Genomic DNA, 16689 nt, shown 5'->3' on the forward strand with positions numbered 1-16689 from the left:
CATCTTATTGCTGGGTGAAGATGCATACGAGAAACCATAGGATGCACTTTATGTGACCTATCTCTACAGTATGCATAACGACCTGTAAGTATTTATGAAAGCACTAAATATGTCATAGACTTAAGTTGTGATGGCCATGTAAGTATGTGACCAAATGCCTTTGTAAAGGTTCCCGCATGGTAAGAGTAGGAATCATTCATCAATGAGCCCCATACAAGGAGAAAATATCGTTGGTTTTTGGGATGAGATTCCCATAACTAATTAGGAGTATGCCCCAACTTGGTCCGGATAGAAAAGCAATGTATGTATGTGATAAAGAGAATGTCCGCATCAAGAACTTGTGAACCAATGAGCTTCCCAATCACGCCAGAGAGTGATACAAACAAACATGGGTGATAATGAGCTCATCTCTAGATTCTGTTGCTTGTCATGAAATACCATACGATGGAAGCATCTTATTCATTGTACCTCGAGTGAAGCCAATGTTTGGAACCAATAAGACACAAGCTCTGGTGCATTTTCTTCATAATGGACAACTAACCCACACAACAACCCCCAAGTGACAAAACATAAACCAACCTAACCCAAATAGATGTTAAATGGTGCAAAAATTGATTTAAAACAACCATTATTCAATTTTGAACCCTCATGTTTGAATGAACGATAGCCTTCTAAATGTCATAACCATGCGACAAACATGGATTTCTAAGAAACTTGATTTGTTGATCATGTATGTGAAAGGATGATAAATAGATAGATAGATTATTAACACATATGAGAGACTCGACACAATCTATGGGCCAAAGATGAGGATGTCTCTAAGAATCAAATCATTAACTAGTTATAAATGATTTTGTTTGAAGGCCCACTAACACAAATTTGCGATTTAGCACAAAAACGTGCACATTAATTAATTGTGACTTTTTTTGAGGATTTTTTTTCTTTTAATTACATGTCTTATTGTACCTATATTTTTCTCACTTTCTCTAGAACAAGGCTCTTGCATTTGACATGTTATGGATGGATTCAAAATGCCTCTATCAATCATTTTGCACAGCACATACACATATAATATGTGTGCATGGTCATCATAACAATGTATCAAGAATAATATGTCAATTGGCTATATTGAATCTATCCTAACAAAGTGGTTCCATGTGAGAATTTATGTAATTCTTAAGCTTGCATTGATCTCATTATATCATTTACCACTTGTCCTGAAATGAATGAAGATGGTGAAATAAAATGAACGCACTTTTTTGTTCTACATTATTACACCTAGAATAGGAATAAGGATGGTCAAAATATATATAACCCTTGAGCATTCATGTGGAAATTGACATAAGAACATGCTTATGTGGCTTCGTTCTCCTATTAAAAGATGCAAGTTGAGATAGATTGAGTTGTATTTTCCCACTCTCCATTGATTGCCCTATTTAATTGTTCTAAAACAAGAGTTTCAATTCTCACATGTCTGGCTATAATTGGTGGTTGAAAAGTTTCGTTTGTCTGAAGAAGCTTAATTGATTTAACATTTTATTTTATTTTTCCAAAACAAACACTACTTTGCATTAGTTAGCAAACAAAGTACATCATAGACCAGCAAATTTCAGCAACCCTCACCTTGGCCGACTCACCAAAGTGGTCATAGTTCCCACCTCATTTTCAACAAAAGTATCCCAACAACTCCTATAACCTAGTAATTAACTTGTACCATATCTATACATATTTACAACACCTGGTCACTAATGGAAGCCATTGGCAAAAACAACCATCGGGGTGCTTGGTAGTTCCATTTAGGCCCTAATGATGATCTGCCCACCATAGGAGAACTACCCCATTTCAGTAGGAACTACCCCACCATAGGAGAACTACCCCATTTCAGTAGGAACTAACCCATCAAATTCCGCCTCAATCGAGTCGTATCGTCCCCGCAACCAAGATACCAGCTCGAACCAAATATTTAACAACACCTCACCGTTAGGGAGCTTTTGTTGTTGAAAAACAAACTTACAACGCTTGGACCAAATGTTCCAGATTGATAAACAAGCCACCATCATCCATATCTCTTCAAACAATTCTGAGTTACTACTAGGTAGAACTCCAACACATTGAAACACTTTGCCACGTTGCACTATAAATCCATGACCGTGGGGGTTTAACTGTTCAGCCCAACCTTCCCATGTTAACTTCAGCCCTTGTAAGGACCCCTATACAACTCTCCCATTCACACCACATGCTGCCACTATCCTGAAACTTCTACCCCAAATGCCAATAGCCTCTCTGCAATTCCAAAAACAGTGAAGGCTTGATTCCAAAGAGTGTCCACATATCTTGCAACCAGCCTCACCACCACAACACCTCAACCACTCCCCCACCGGTACCACTATATGACTAAGAAGCCACAACCAAAGCTTTATTTTTTCTGGCATATCCAACGCCATAGTCTCCTCCAAAACGACTTCAAGTCATCAGATATGCCTTTATCCCTCCAACTATTGCGAGTTACCCATTGATTTGGAGCCAACGATTTGCCTTCCTAGCTTAGTATTGTACTAAAAAAACCTTTCCAGTTTGTCCGTTCCCGGTTTCTGCCACCACACCTCTAGTGGATCCCAATCCCAATCCAAATCATTGAATTATTTTTAACTCCAAGCCAAAGAACATTTTTGGGCGGTAAACATGTTATCTTTTGTTTTCGTTGATTGACACATGTACATAGTGAGAAGAAGCAAAAGAGAAAAAGGGCAAAGAAAGAGGGGAGAGAACATTCATTTCATACTAACCTTTGCGAAATGTTATGTCGGTGAAAGAGGATAGAGTTGAAGGCTTTTATGTGGTATGATTGAAAATGTCATCAACAATGATGGTATTGTGGCTTATGGTTTATGCGGCATTGCTTGTCACCTTCAACGTATTTTCATTCCCAATTTCACCTTTACGTAAATTAATCACGAGAGGATAGAAATCGAATTGAAGAGAGAAAGAGACTACACTTCTTGAATGAATGGTATGAAGATTTACTAGGGAATACTCCTTCAGGTACAAAAAGGTCCACCCAACCACCCTGTGCTTTTCTATCATTTACATGAAATGTCAATGTCAATGTCAATCTTGACTCTATGGAGTTAGAATCTAAAGTTCGGGGAATCAAAGGATGAAGCAAAAAACACATTTTCTAGAATTGGCTACTCTTAAAATGTACCCGCCTTGGAAAGTGGGTCACACTTTTATGTGCATGTTATCCCCACATGCACTTTTTACGAAAGCAAATGTCTCAATTTTGATATTATTTTGCCGAGTTCTAGTCACAATATGCAAAACTTTGGTGACCCCTGCATTTTGTTATGTTATCTCACAAAGTAGTGACGTTTGAAATTTATGCATGGGTTGATAAAAAAAAATGTTGGATTCATTAGAAAACTTCTTCATATGTTTAGTATGAGATCATTTGTGTGGCACACAAACAAGATGTTGCCAAAAACATATATGGTTTCATGAATCACTTCCCACATGCCCAAACCTTTGCTTCAGGCATTATTGATATAGGAGTTGAATAGGACAAAGGTGTTCTACTTACTGGAGTCCACATTTCACCTATATATTCCTTCATGATTGTTGATCCTTTGCAACAACACTTCACATAGACTAACCCATTGTTGGCCATGTATTCAAAACAATGAAGATCATAAATTCTAGAATAGGTGATACTAAAGTTCTATTGAATGCAATACAAAATTTCCGTCAAATCTCAATATAAGTTATACGCTTATTACATGAGTCAACATAGCTTCCCAACATGTTGGTAGGTTTAAAACCATCTTAAGAAAGGGTCATGGCTTCAATCATGCCAATGGTACTAAATTGAGGATGAAATGTGGTGTATTACTCGACAAGGAGTGGACTAAAATGTACATAGATGGAGGTAACCTTGTATTTCTTTTTCTTGTGCATTTGTTACCTTCCTAGTATGGTTGTAACTTGTACATAATTGTTCCTCTTAAGAGGAGTCTTTCCTAACCATGCATTAGCATTTTGTAATGCTAGTTGTCATGAAAGTTTAGAATTATTGGATAATATGCACATTTATTTTTGCTAGAGATACTCTTCCCGAACTTCAAGATACTTTTGAGCATTGGAAGTGTGCAAGGTTGTCACAATAGTGAAATGGCACACATTGAGTTTGGTAAGAAAAAAGGGCCAGCTCAAAAGTAGAAAGAAATATTCGAGCCATCAAATGGAGAAGTAATAGATTGTAGAAAATCTATGAATTTGATGTGTGACCTTGAGAGTGTGGATTAGTGTGGTGCAGAGCAAGAGATGGAAATTTCTATTTCAAATGGGTAAGTCAAAATATTTCAAATATATACATAAAGGAAGATCTCGATTTTCACGCTAAAGAACCCGGGAAGAAGAATCTATTTGTTCAAGAAAGAGAAACAAGAAAAATGAAGAAAATAATAAGAAACGATGCCTTAAGTGCATAGCACAATGTCATGCACTTTGTCATATTTGTGAATGCACACTACCTTGTTATGCTTGAATACTAAATAGGCGACATGTTTCTCTTTTCTTTTGTAGAACATCACAATAACAAACTCGACAAACTATTTTGAGTAGAAAATTGTTGATTCCTTTGATCAAATAGGAGAACTATTTTTTCATCTTGAATTTTTACGCTTTTTTGACTATTTCATTGAAAGCCTCAAAATATAGAAAAAGACAAAGGCACCCATTGTTCGGGATCAATTTTGGCCATCCGTCAAAGGTTTATATAATATATATGACACACTCTTTCTTTATTAAACTTATGGATATCCTTTTAACATGCATACTTAGGCTAGGTTTGGCAACATAAATGTGATGTGACCCCTATCACGCAGAGCACATCAAGGTTAGATGGAGAACAACTCATCAATATACTTCTTTCTACCGACATGATGATCGACAATATTATACAGACTTGAGACTTCAACTTCTGATTCCAAACGATTGTTGTTGCCTTAAGTAGAAAGTGCTCCTATATTGACTTGGCTAATGTGTCTACATTATGAAAAATGAGCTACCTACCATGTTTAGAAAGGCCAAGGTGGTGGTGATTTTTAATTGAGTTATGATACCTCCCTAAGGATTTTTTATTGAGTTATAGCTTGAATACTCTCTAAGGATTTAAGGAACCTTGGCTACTGTAGGTAATCATTTAGTGAATATACTCATGACATACCATAATTCTTAACCTCAAGTTGTTGATAAAATCACTAGAGATAGGAGACTCTCGTAATTTTATGTTAAAATCATTAGAGATGGTAGAGTCCAGTAATATACAATATCTTTACTTAACCAAAACGTTTTGTAAAGATACTCAATAAATCATGACACTCCCCTTTTCTAGTCCAAAATGACAACAGAACATCCAAAAACCACCTAGAATCACCATCCATACACATTTTTTGACAAAGACTTTAACGATGATCAATGCAAATGGTTCTTAGACTAACTTTTTGTGTAGAACTGCTATGGTTGAGCATGTTGTTGACATAACATAAGGTTTTCCTTCCTTGTAAACAAGACTTTCCATGTCAACAACTTCGGGAAGTAGAGAATTCATCATCATATACAATAAAACATTGAATGGAATATTTGCCGGCAAAACAAGCATATGCATGTTTAAATTTTAAATTCAGCAAGTTTATCTAGCATCAAAGAAGAATTTACTCCTGACTTGAGACATTTACCAAGGAAAGTGGATTCAAATATTATTTTTAGTTTGTTATTAACCTTTCCTCTAGAAACTGTGCAATACCTATGCACAATTATAAGGAATTGACTTAGAGATTTTTTAACTTGAGCAAAATCCCCATGCATTCTCGCAATCATCTAAAATCATGCTATATTGCCTTTATTAAATATAAACGAATATCAAGGGTTGGCTGGGAGTTGTAACTTGTGAGTAACAAATTTAACAAAAGAGAAGAGAGAAACTACACGTTTTGAAATGTAACAAAACGAAGTACAAAAAAAGATCAAACCATAATAATAGGTTATGTTATTCCCAATACAACCTCAAATCCTGAAAATAAATGGAATCCCAAACCATTAAAGCAAATGAAAAATAATCACCATCAATAAAGAACACATATATAGCTTGTCACTGAACACCTTTGGCATATATATGGTCCCTACAATGTTCTAGAGTTTCTATTAACAACATATGCATGGAAACATTATTACCAAATGTCATCGAAGTTGTAATTGTAGGGGGAACATGGTGACACCATAGATATGGAAGATCTAGTATTCTTGAATGTTTCATGGAAATGAAGAGTGAATATTTGACTTGTATGTGGTTATAAACACAAAACCTTGACTTCTCCAAAGAGTTCTAGCTCGCAATGCACCAAATAGTAGAAGACACTAATACAATAAAGCTAGGTAGATGGTCCAATATTCGTGGAATTGTAACAACCTCATATGATGTACTGCAAAGACGACAATTTTTGATGTGGAACCGAGTTTTCTTGCACATATTATGAGCATAAAAAATGGAAGTGTTAAGCTCATAAGTTGATATTTCTATACACATTGAGCATTGATTCATTAATTTGTACATGAAAAACAAGTCATGTTTTTGAGTCAAATCTCGTTGGAATGTATTGTGGTGGAAAACTCTATTTGTCTAAGGGTGAGACACAAAGTTATTGGGAGAAAAAGTAAAATGTCTCGAGCGCGAAACCACCATTCAAACACAAAAGTTTCTAAGGGGAACCAATTAGATATTATTGTTAGCGTCAATAGGGAGGCCAATATTAGAGTAGGTTAATAATGGCCAGGTGCCCATGCCCGTTAGGGTTGGGCAAGGCTTAGGATTCCCAAACTCTGTTGTGTCCACGTCCATGCCCCAAGCAAACTACAGTCCAACCATTGGAGAAGGAACCTTCTTATCATTTCTAGCCATTTATTTCTCTTTCTCTCTCTCCTCTCTCTCTCTCCTCTCTCATATATATATATATATAATATAATATAATTAGATATCTATATATAAATATATAAATATATATAATATACATATACATAAAATAGATATAGACAGTAGTAAATGAATGGGGGTGGTGTTTTCCAGTATTATGAATAAAAAGGAAAGACGAGAATTTATGAGCCCTTTTGCCTATTTTTTGAAAGCAGCAAAAACTGGTAAATAAATAGGAGGAATATATAAATATATATATATGTACATAAAAGCCCCACACACATACACACAAAAAAACACCGCAAAAACAAAACCATAATAAATAAAGACATACATACTTGGTTGGTTCTCTCTTTTTCTTTATCTGCTTCATGCTTCATACTAATAATATTCATAATATTTATTAAAAAGTAAGAAGCTTCACAGTCACACACACACACACTCTCTCTCTTTCTCTCTCTCCCCTCTTGTGTGTGTGTGTGTGTGTGTGTGTCTCTCTCTCTCTCTCTCTCTCTCTCTCTCTTTACTCCGTCCTCCTCTGTGTGTGTGTGTGTGTGTGTGTCTCCCTCTCTCTCTCTCTACAAATACAGCATTATGCCTTAGCTTCTTCTTCCCCCTTGTGTTTGCTCGCAGCTGAGCGCCTCATCGACAGCCAGTTGAGAGAAGCCTGCGAGTGAGAGAGAGAGAGAGAGAGAGAGAGAGAGAGAGAGAGAGAGAGAGATGGGCATGCCTCCCAGACTGCTCTGTTTCTTTACTTTCATGGTACATGCCCTGCTCATCATCAGGAATCCAACCCGAATCAATGCTGATTCTCAGCCCGCCCAAAGCACTGCCAATGCTTATGATGCATCTTCTTCCTCTAATAATCGTGGGGATGATCTGCCGTATGAGGACATATGGGGGGCAAACAAAGATGATGCAATCCAACCCATCACTTGGAATGTGACTTATGGAGATTTTGCTCCTATTCCTACTGCTGCTTCTGCTGCTTCTGGCTCTCCACTCCCACCCAAGAGGGTTCTCCTCATCAATGGCCAATTCCCGGGCCCTGAGATTGACACCACCACCAATGTCAACCTCCTCATCAATGTCTTCAACAGCATAGACGAGCCCCTCCTCTTCACATGGTAAGGGAGTACTTCCTGACTTGACTCATTCAATTTCATACATACATTCATTTCACAAAACCAACAGCTAGTTAATTGTCTAATGTCATGTCATCTTCACTTTTGGTGTGTTTTGATTTATGTTATGTGTGTATGCATGTCAGATCCACTGAGTTACTTAGCTCTCTCACATTACTTTGCAATCATGTATGTATGCATGTATGTATGTATGTATGTATGTTTGTATGCCTAAGTAAATATATGTATGTCTATGTGAATGCTTGCATGTATGGCAGATCTGATGATTTCATCAAAAGCTCCTTCTCCCTCAAACAAACTAAAATGCAAAATAAAATTTTTGTTATGATGAAATTGGTTAGGAATGGGATATGGCAGAGGCGGAGTTCATGGGAAGATGGTGTGACAGGGACCAATTGCCCCATCCTGCCTGGCCAAAACTTCACATACTTCTTCCAGGTGAAGGATCAGGTGGGTTCCTACTTCTACTTCCCCACCACTGGCTTCCTCAAGGCCGCGGGTGGCTTTGGTGGCATCAAGATCGACAATCGCATCATCATCCCCTTACCTTATCCCACCCCAGATGCTGAATTCTTTGTCCTCATTGGCGATTGGTACAATGCAAATCACACTGTAAGACATTCCATTTCATCTTTCTATGTAACAGGGGGGACTTACCTTCTTTTTTTAAGTCTAAAAGTTCAGCTGTGAATCTCTGTGTCAAATCTTCTTCCTTTATAGGCTTTGCAAGCTCAGCTGGATGAAGGCGGCACATTGAGTCTACCAGATGGTATCTTGATCAACGGAAGGGGTCCTTTTGGTGCTTTTCAGAGTGTAGATCCTGGTAATGCTGAACATACATACATACATACATATATATATAGTGACATTTCTCTCGTGTATAAGAATGTGTGTTTGTATGCTTGGTTTAAGCTTCTTGATAAGATATACCCAGAGAACGTTTCGAAACAATACCCCTGTTTAGTTGTAATGGGATGTTTAGTTTGTGTTCAAAGCATATGGATTGATAATTCTGGTTTATACCATGCAATATCGTGGTGTTGATGTGTGTGGCTTTGTGAATGATGCAGGGAAGACCTATCGCATTAGGATTGCAAATGTCGGCATTGCAACATCTCTCAATTTCCGGATTGCCGGACATAATTTGACCGTCGTGGAGACTGAGGGCTCACACACTAAGCAAAACACGTACGAGAATTTGGACATACATGTGGGCCAATCCTACTCCGTGTTAGTGACCATGAACCAAGCACCAGGTGATTACTACATGGTAGCTACCTCAAGATTCACAAACCCTACTCTTGAAGGTGTTGGGATTTTGCACTACTCAAATTCAGCATTCCAAGCGTCGGGTCCATTGCCCCCGGGCCCGACCATAGAGATTGATTACTCGATAAATCAAGCCAGATCGATCCAGTAGGTCCTAATAAGTGAATAGAAACTTCATTTGAATGAAGAGGTAATGTAGTCTGGCTAATATCAAGGTGTGCTCCTTTATTAGGTGGAATCTGACTGCCAATGCGGCCCGGCCAAATCCGCAAGGATCATTCCACTATGGAATGATCAATGTTACCGAAACTGCAGTTATAGAGGGGGTTTCCACGGCAATCAATGGCAAACAACGCTATGCCGCCAATAGTGTGTCATTTGTGGTGCCAGATACGCCGCTAAAGCTAGCTGATTATTTCAACTTGGGGGGTGTCTTCTCGTATGACTTTCCGAGGTTCCCAACAGGAGGGCAGCCTTTCTTGGCGACTTTCGCTCTTTTGACAACTTATCGGGGCTTCCTTGAGCTAGTCTTCCAAAATGATGAGAACATTGTGGACAGTTGGCACATTGATGGTTACACTGCCTTTGTTGTTGGGTAATCATAATCTTCTCTTATCCTGCCAAAGACATTTATAATAAGAAAATGGTGCTTACCTACATACATTATACACATGCTTACCTACATACATTCATATACACTCACAACATTGATGTGATGCCATTGTGACAGAATGGATGGAGGGCAATGGAGCCAGGCGAGCCGAGCTGAGTATAATCTGATTGATGCGGTTGCTCGATCAACAGTGCAAGTAAGTGCATTGTTCAATATTCGTATTAAATGATTGAATTGATTGATTAAATGGATTCAATGACCATTGGTGTGAATGGATCAAGTTACTACTGAGAATGAAGTTATTGATGAAATTAATAACGTTTGATGGATGGATTGGATGAAATTACTAATGTCGGATGATTGGATTGAGGATAGGTGTATCCACACTCATGGACAGCAGTGTTGTTAGAGCTAGACAATGTGGGCATGTGGAACATAAGGTCGCAGGTATGGGAACGAAGTTACTTGGGTCTCCAAACCTATTTCAAGGTTCCTAACCCGGATGGCTCCTTCAGAAATGAAGCATCCATCCCTATGAATGTCATCCGATGTGGAAAGGCACTCAACTAATTAACTGATTTTTAATTCATTAATCAATTTATTCTTACAAAAGATAAAAAAACTTCTATTGTAATCTCCTACATTGATCTCATTGATATTGTAACTCTTTTTTTATTTGAGTTCTGAATAGCCAATTATTTAATAAATTACCCTGAAATCACTTACCATTTTATGTGATAAATGAATATTATTTTCTATTGTACTCTCTTTGCCCTGGCACCAATGAGCATTTACCAAGTTTTCAATGAGTCTTTTTGCCTCGTTTCCCATGCGGGTAAACATGCACCACTATGCTACATGTTCCTATCAATTACCCCAGAGTGAAATTTTCTACATCTATATTGTATCACACGATTTATATGTTTATTGTTGTGACGAGTTTCGATGACAATATTGAATCTGTAGTCATTCATTACATAGATTTGCCATTAGAATATCTCAGATACAATTCTACATCAAGTTGTTGCTCTGTTGACATTAACTTTCAATTAGAATGATACAATCATACAGCCTAATATGATGAAACAAATCCCACTTTGTAAATTGTCGATCTATGGAATCTAAATAACATCTATAGTAAACCAGAACGTAAGAAATCGTGTTATAATAAACAAGGAAACGTAAGAAATCTTGGACATTACATGCTACAGACCAATGTAACATATTCGCATGCCTCCCAATTTTCTAAAATTGTCTTGATTGTGTAAGGATGAAGTTTTTCTAATAAGCCCTCTTTCACTATTCTATAATGTCTTTCACAGCAACATTGACATTGACCACTTTGCGACAGCACAAGTGGAAATGACAGCCTTATTGTCTTCAAGAAGACAATACTAATAAATGGTAGCCTTACATATAATTCCAACTCTGAACTGGCTTTACAACATTGATGTTGACATTTATTGCACAATGAGATGGAAAAGGACACAATTGCCCCTCACAAGCTTACATTAACAGACAAAATATAACATAAAGAAACTGCATGAATACAGACAACTATGTTGTATATAATTATATCATCCCATCACCATTATCTCTAAATTGCACATTGAAAGCCATAAAATGTCTCGTGCATTTATCATTGAGCATTATACTTACAAGCAACATACAATTTATAATAGTCCATTGCATATAACATCCTCAAACTATTATTACAAGGTTCTATGTATAAGCTTATATCAAACAGTTGATCATTGTGCTATTGTGAATACATTGTGCTTCCATAGAGAAGTTGCAATGAAAATTTCGAAAAACTATTGTACTACAAAAAAAATTGAATTCTATTCTTCGGTCATTACATTTTTATTCATCAAGAGAACATTGTATTGAACTAGCATATAATATTGAAATTCATGAACGAATTATATTACTTAACTCTTTTCCACACTAATGTCTAAAAAGTAATTTACTAACAGAAATAGATTTTTTATACAGGAATCAAAATTATCTCTGGCAACATTTACCATCCAAATATCCTTTTTATAAACTCCAAAGCACGCATTCCCACAAACTATTTGAATCTTTGACTAATGGCCTCCCAACACCGTAAGAGATTATATATTGATTTACACATCTAAAGCAAGCTACATATCTAGCAAGAGACTATCGTCATAATATCCATTAAGATCATAATAGAGCTTAAACACCTGATGTTGTAGTGTCCTCTAGACAATAAATTTTGATTATTTGTTCATACGAAAAAATCAGCTGAAAAGTTTTTGTGCACTACTAGTACACATTATGGTTTGATTGAGAAAAATGTGTTCTGTAAGACCAGGTCAAAAAACGAAATATAATTATGAGCAAAAACAAAGTTCATACATTTTGTCATTCACAAAACATCACCGAAATACAAAGTTCTGCCCAAACCAGTTACAAGGGCCCTAGCAAAGGTCTAAAAGGTCTTGTACACATTACACATAAGGAAGACCGGCTAGCATCACTATGCTTTGACAGGAATTTTTCTTTTTGTTCATCATGCACAATTTCAGAAACCCATCACAACACCACAACTTTGCCAGTGAATCCGACGGTTCCTTACAAGAAGATCAAATCTCAACTTCTTGTTCATTTGTTCGATCTATACTTACTGGAACCCTAGAAACGGATTTTGCCTTCGTGCATGTTCCGGGATGAGTTTTTGTATCATTTCCAGTGTTGCACCTTTCAACTCTGAAATAAAGAAACAACATCCTTTATGAGAGTAGATCTATTGGGATCCTTCGCAACCACACCTTTCTATTTAAATGTCTTTTCCTTATGAAAACTCAAAGAAGCCATTACATAGGACAGCACCATAAAAAAGGCAAAACACCAGAATACCTACCCCGAATACTTCCGAAATTCATAAGAAGTGTTTTCAGGTTTTTCTGGTAGTTTTTGAAAACCTAGGGGTATGCTGGTGAATACCGAACACGGTATGGGCATTTTTTGTGTTTGCCTCTAAAAACGAATTCCTTAATGAAAAACAGGTTCAAATAAACAGGAACACACCTGGTGGCTTGAAATTGAACAGTGGAGGCAATGGGCGGCCATTTGGAAGCCGTGTATTTGGGTCTCGTAATTCATCGAAGAAGGGATGGATGCAAGCTTCGAGCTACATAAAGAAAAGAAGAAAAGCAAATGATTAGTAAGGAGTTCTGACACATTTTACTTATAAACTTTCATCTCCCTAACATGTCATACTTACCGCTGTGAAACGAAGATTGGGAGAATATTGAAGCAATCTTGACACTAAATCAACAGCCTCCGGTGGCATGCGCTTGTGGAACATCTGAGTGTATATACATTGCGGTTTTTCAGACCCACACTAATACACAATGTGAAATCATTGTCTTTTGTATGTCCACTAAACAAATTTATGCATGTACGTGGTCGCGTAGTAGAATAAAGTTTAATGCCTCTTGGCAATGTGCATTTTCTTGTCAATGGATTGAAAATACACAATAAAATGGTAGACATTATCAAGTCCATAGAAAACTGTCCCACAATTATAGGAAGTTAGATTACCTTGTGCCATGGATGAGCCTTGATTTGTGGAAACTTGAAATCTGTATAGTTAGGATTCATGCATTTAATCTCTTCTCGTGTTGGAGTTCCGAGAACCTGTAGTGAAAGAGTCCACACTTCACCATTAAATCATATCTAGGTAAGTATGGCTCAACAAATTAGTCTAAAAATGCAATGCAAACCTTGATAATCTCAACCAGTTGGTCAACTCCACTTTCACCAGGAAATATTGGCTGCTCATTGCAAAAAAAAGACGTAAAACTTTGTACAAAGTTTTCAAAAAGCCTAAAAACGAATTGTACAAACGTTGCAAACGAGCTATTATATCACAGGATATTTCTGGAGTTAATGACAGCAGCAAAGTATCCAATATGGTGTATGCACCTGTCCAAGCATTAGTTCAGCCATAACACATCCAGTAGACCATATGTCGATCGCAGTTGTATATTCTGTTGCCCCAAAAATCAGTTCAGGAGCACGATAATACCGAGAGCAAATGTATGCAATATTTGTTTCCCCTTTAACCTGCCATAGACATATCGATCATTTCTACAAAAATGAACCCTAAATTCTTTACGTATCAATGTGAATGAGCTTACACACCAAGATTTTGGCACTCCCAAAGTCACAAAGTTTCAATTGATGTGTATGTGGATTCACCTGAACAATAATAAACCACTGGTTAACGCAGAAAACAACGAATAGCACTATGACATAGTTATTGTGCAAATCGACGCATATTGTTAAGACTCTTACCAAAAGATTTTGTGGCTTAATGTCCCTATGGCAAACCCCCATAGCTCCATGAATATATGCAAGTGCACGACATATCTATAAACGCACAGTCATGTGAGTTCATGTCAAAAAGCTTAAATACACAAGTATTCCTAATAGGATATTCAATTTTTACCATCTTTGAGAGTTTGATTTATCACCTGGTAAGTGTAAATTTTCACAAATATCATAGGCATTCTTTGATTCATTCTGATATAATGCTTGGCGACGCGATATACCGTCTCGGGGACATATTCGAGAACAAGATTGAGGAAAACCTCATCTTTCTCAGTTGAGGAGTAGAAGCAATGCTTGAGGGCCACGATGTTGGGGTGATCAAGAATCCTCATAATCTGCAACTCCCTGTTTTTGTATCGTTTGTCTTGAAGCACTTTCTTGATGGCAACAGTCTCTCCAGTTTCCAAACATTTCCCCTGCCAGGTTTCATATATAAATATATGAGAATACTATTAGCATAAACGATCAAATAGGTCATAGAAATATACAAAAGAGAAGCACTCAAGTTCGACTGTCAGACACTAACAAGGATATGTAATTTTGCTTCACCCATAATATGCATTAAATTATTATCTCGTTGTTTTTGTACATTGACACCGAGCATTTAGTACTCCAAGTAGTTTGGCAAGACTGGGGAGTTTGTAGCCCAAGTTCTCTTCTTTATGCTTTATATGAGGAGTTCAACTTTGGCATCTTAAGAAATATTGGAAGATTAACAATGATGATATCATTCTTCTTTACAAAAAATGCTCAAACCCATATGGAACTTTAACCTGAAAAACAACTCCAAAGGAACCTGTACCAACCACACGTTCCGCCATATAGCTGATTGTCTGCGCATTCAAACAACAAGATTGTTCAGGTGATAAGATTCAAATGTGGAGAAATTTGATTGCATCAGCAGTCATTAGAACTTTCATAATTTTACCTGTTTCGGTTGTCCATTCTTCCCACCTATAGTTGTAACAATTATATGACCTGTTTCTGCACCATTACCATCGACAACAGCCGCCTCGATCTCCTGATACAATCCAATCTTCTCCATGAGGAATACTTGAATGGTGCTTACAGTAAGTTTACCACACAAGCTTCCATGGAATCTAGGAGGCACACTTCAATGAAGTTTAAGATAGAATGACCCATGTATCCCATACACGGTTTAAAAGTTGAATGCGCACACAAACGTCTATGGTATAATGACAACAACTGACTGCAAGGATTTTAGGCCAGATGCCAACATAAACTTCCATGTAATTGATAGTAAAATAACCATGGTAAAAGCTTAAATAGTCAATCTTCAGAGAAATGATCACATAAGCTTCCACAGCCCACATATGCTTCCATATTTTTCATGGTAAAATGGGCAAACATTATCTCCCATGCCTTTCACGGAAAATGCCCACATGAGATTCCATAGTATTTAGGATAAAACAAACACATTAACTTCCATGGTTTCAAGGTAAAATGCCCACATAAGTTTCCCACTGGTTTTAGGTTACAATAATTCCCACAAAATAAAAGAAAATCTTTCCGATGGATCTTCAAAGAGAAAAAGAGAATTTTTTTTGAAAGTAACAGAAACAAGAGTATGCCAAAGACAGTTGAGGAAAGCCAGAGCTAAAGAAAGAAGACGAAGAGGGGGAGGGGGGGAACTAACCTTGTCTTCACTACCTGTCTCTCCGGCAGTGATGCCTCGGTCTTCTTTGATCCTCATTTCGTTCATCTCTTTGGGCAAGTGCTCAGCTGTGTGACCCCCTGCAGATCTTCTAGAGGAGAAATGTTGCCCTGTGCTCAGAGGGTCCATGTATAGCTCTCCCTTCCGCGACCGAAGCAAGGTTCAAACATGTGCAATGAAGGGGATGGTAAACTTTGAATGAAGACAGAGGCAGAGAAACAAGAGTATTATAACTTAATGAGAGAGGGAAGGAGACTGCCCAAAGAGAGAAAGTGGCACACACAAACAACAGAGTGCTCAAGAGAAACAGAGTAAAACCTAATGGGGGGAGAGAGAGAGAGAGAGAGAGAGAGAGACAAAGAGGTTCCTCAAAATGAGAGAGAGCAACAGAGTACCCAATAAGAAAAAGAGAAAATAGGCAGGGGGAGAGAGAGAGAGAGAGGGAGACAAATAAGAGAGAGAAAACACAGACATATGTACACCTAATGTATGAGATAAAAAAAAAGAAGAGGGTCTAGAAAAAGAATATGAAATGACCCAACAGCAGAGAGATGAAAGATGGCGAGGGTCCCAATACGACAGGGAGAGAGAGAGAGAGAGAGAGAGAGAGTTTGTGTGGGTCTCGAGTGACAGAGAGGGTCTAGAGAGAGAGAGAGAG

General features: G+C 37.5%; 2 protein-coding genes across 3 annotated transcripts; one reads left to right on the top strand and one right to left on the bottom strand.

Annotated features, from left to right (window-relative positions):
- Window positions 1-7646: 7646 nt before the first annotated feature.
- Window positions 7647-10725, top strand: LOC147858518 (protein SKU5 SIMILAR 14-like). The gene is made up of 7 exons (XM_087326634.1): window positions 7647-8094; window positions 8454-8724; window positions 8833-8935; window positions 9183-9528; window positions 9614-9976; window positions 10112-10190; window positions 10370-10725. The coding sequence occupies exons 1-7, from the start codon at window positions 7688-7690 to the stop codon at window positions 10562-10564; spliced, it is 1764 nt and encodes a 587-aa protein (XP_087182760.1). The 5' UTR covers window positions 7647-7687; the 3' UTR covers window positions 10565-10725.
- A 1608-nt stretch (window positions 10726-12333) lies between these two features.
- LOC147858519 (shaggy-related protein kinase epsilon-like) lies at window positions 12334-16398 on the bottom strand. Of its 2 annotated transcripts, XM_087326777.1 has the most exons (12): window positions 16014-16379; window positions 15285-15377; window positions 15130-15189; window positions 14500-14772; window positions 14321-14395; window positions 14168-14224; window positions 13949-14089; window positions 13747-13797; window positions 13565-13660; window positions 13245-13328; window positions 13049-13151; window positions 12334-12727 (listed from the first exon to the last, which is right to left on the bottom strand). In XM_087326777.1, the coding sequence occupies exons 1-12, from the start codon at window positions 16158-16160 to the stop codon at window positions 12642-12644; spliced, it is 1266 nt and encodes a 421-aa protein (XP_087182903.1). In that variant the 5' UTR covers window positions 16161-16379; the 3' UTR covers window positions 12334-12641. The 2 variants fall into 2 exon arrangements, with proteins under 2 accessions (XP_087182903.1, XP_087182902.1); XM_087326776.1 differs by having other exon boundaries at window positions 14168-14395; window positions 16014-16398.
- Between the last annotated feature and the right edge of the window lie 291 nt (window positions 16399-16689).

Source organism: Azolla caroliniana, unplaced genomic scaffold (genome assembly GCF_043228905.1).
Source record: "Azolla caroliniana isolate FFs.n. ecotype wild unplaced genomic scaffold, voAzoCaro1.0.p SCAF_11, whole genome shotgun sequence".
Classification (NCBI taxonomy): Eukaryota; Viridiplantae; Streptophyta; class Polypodiopsida; order Salviniales; family Salviniaceae; genus Azolla; species Azolla caroliniana.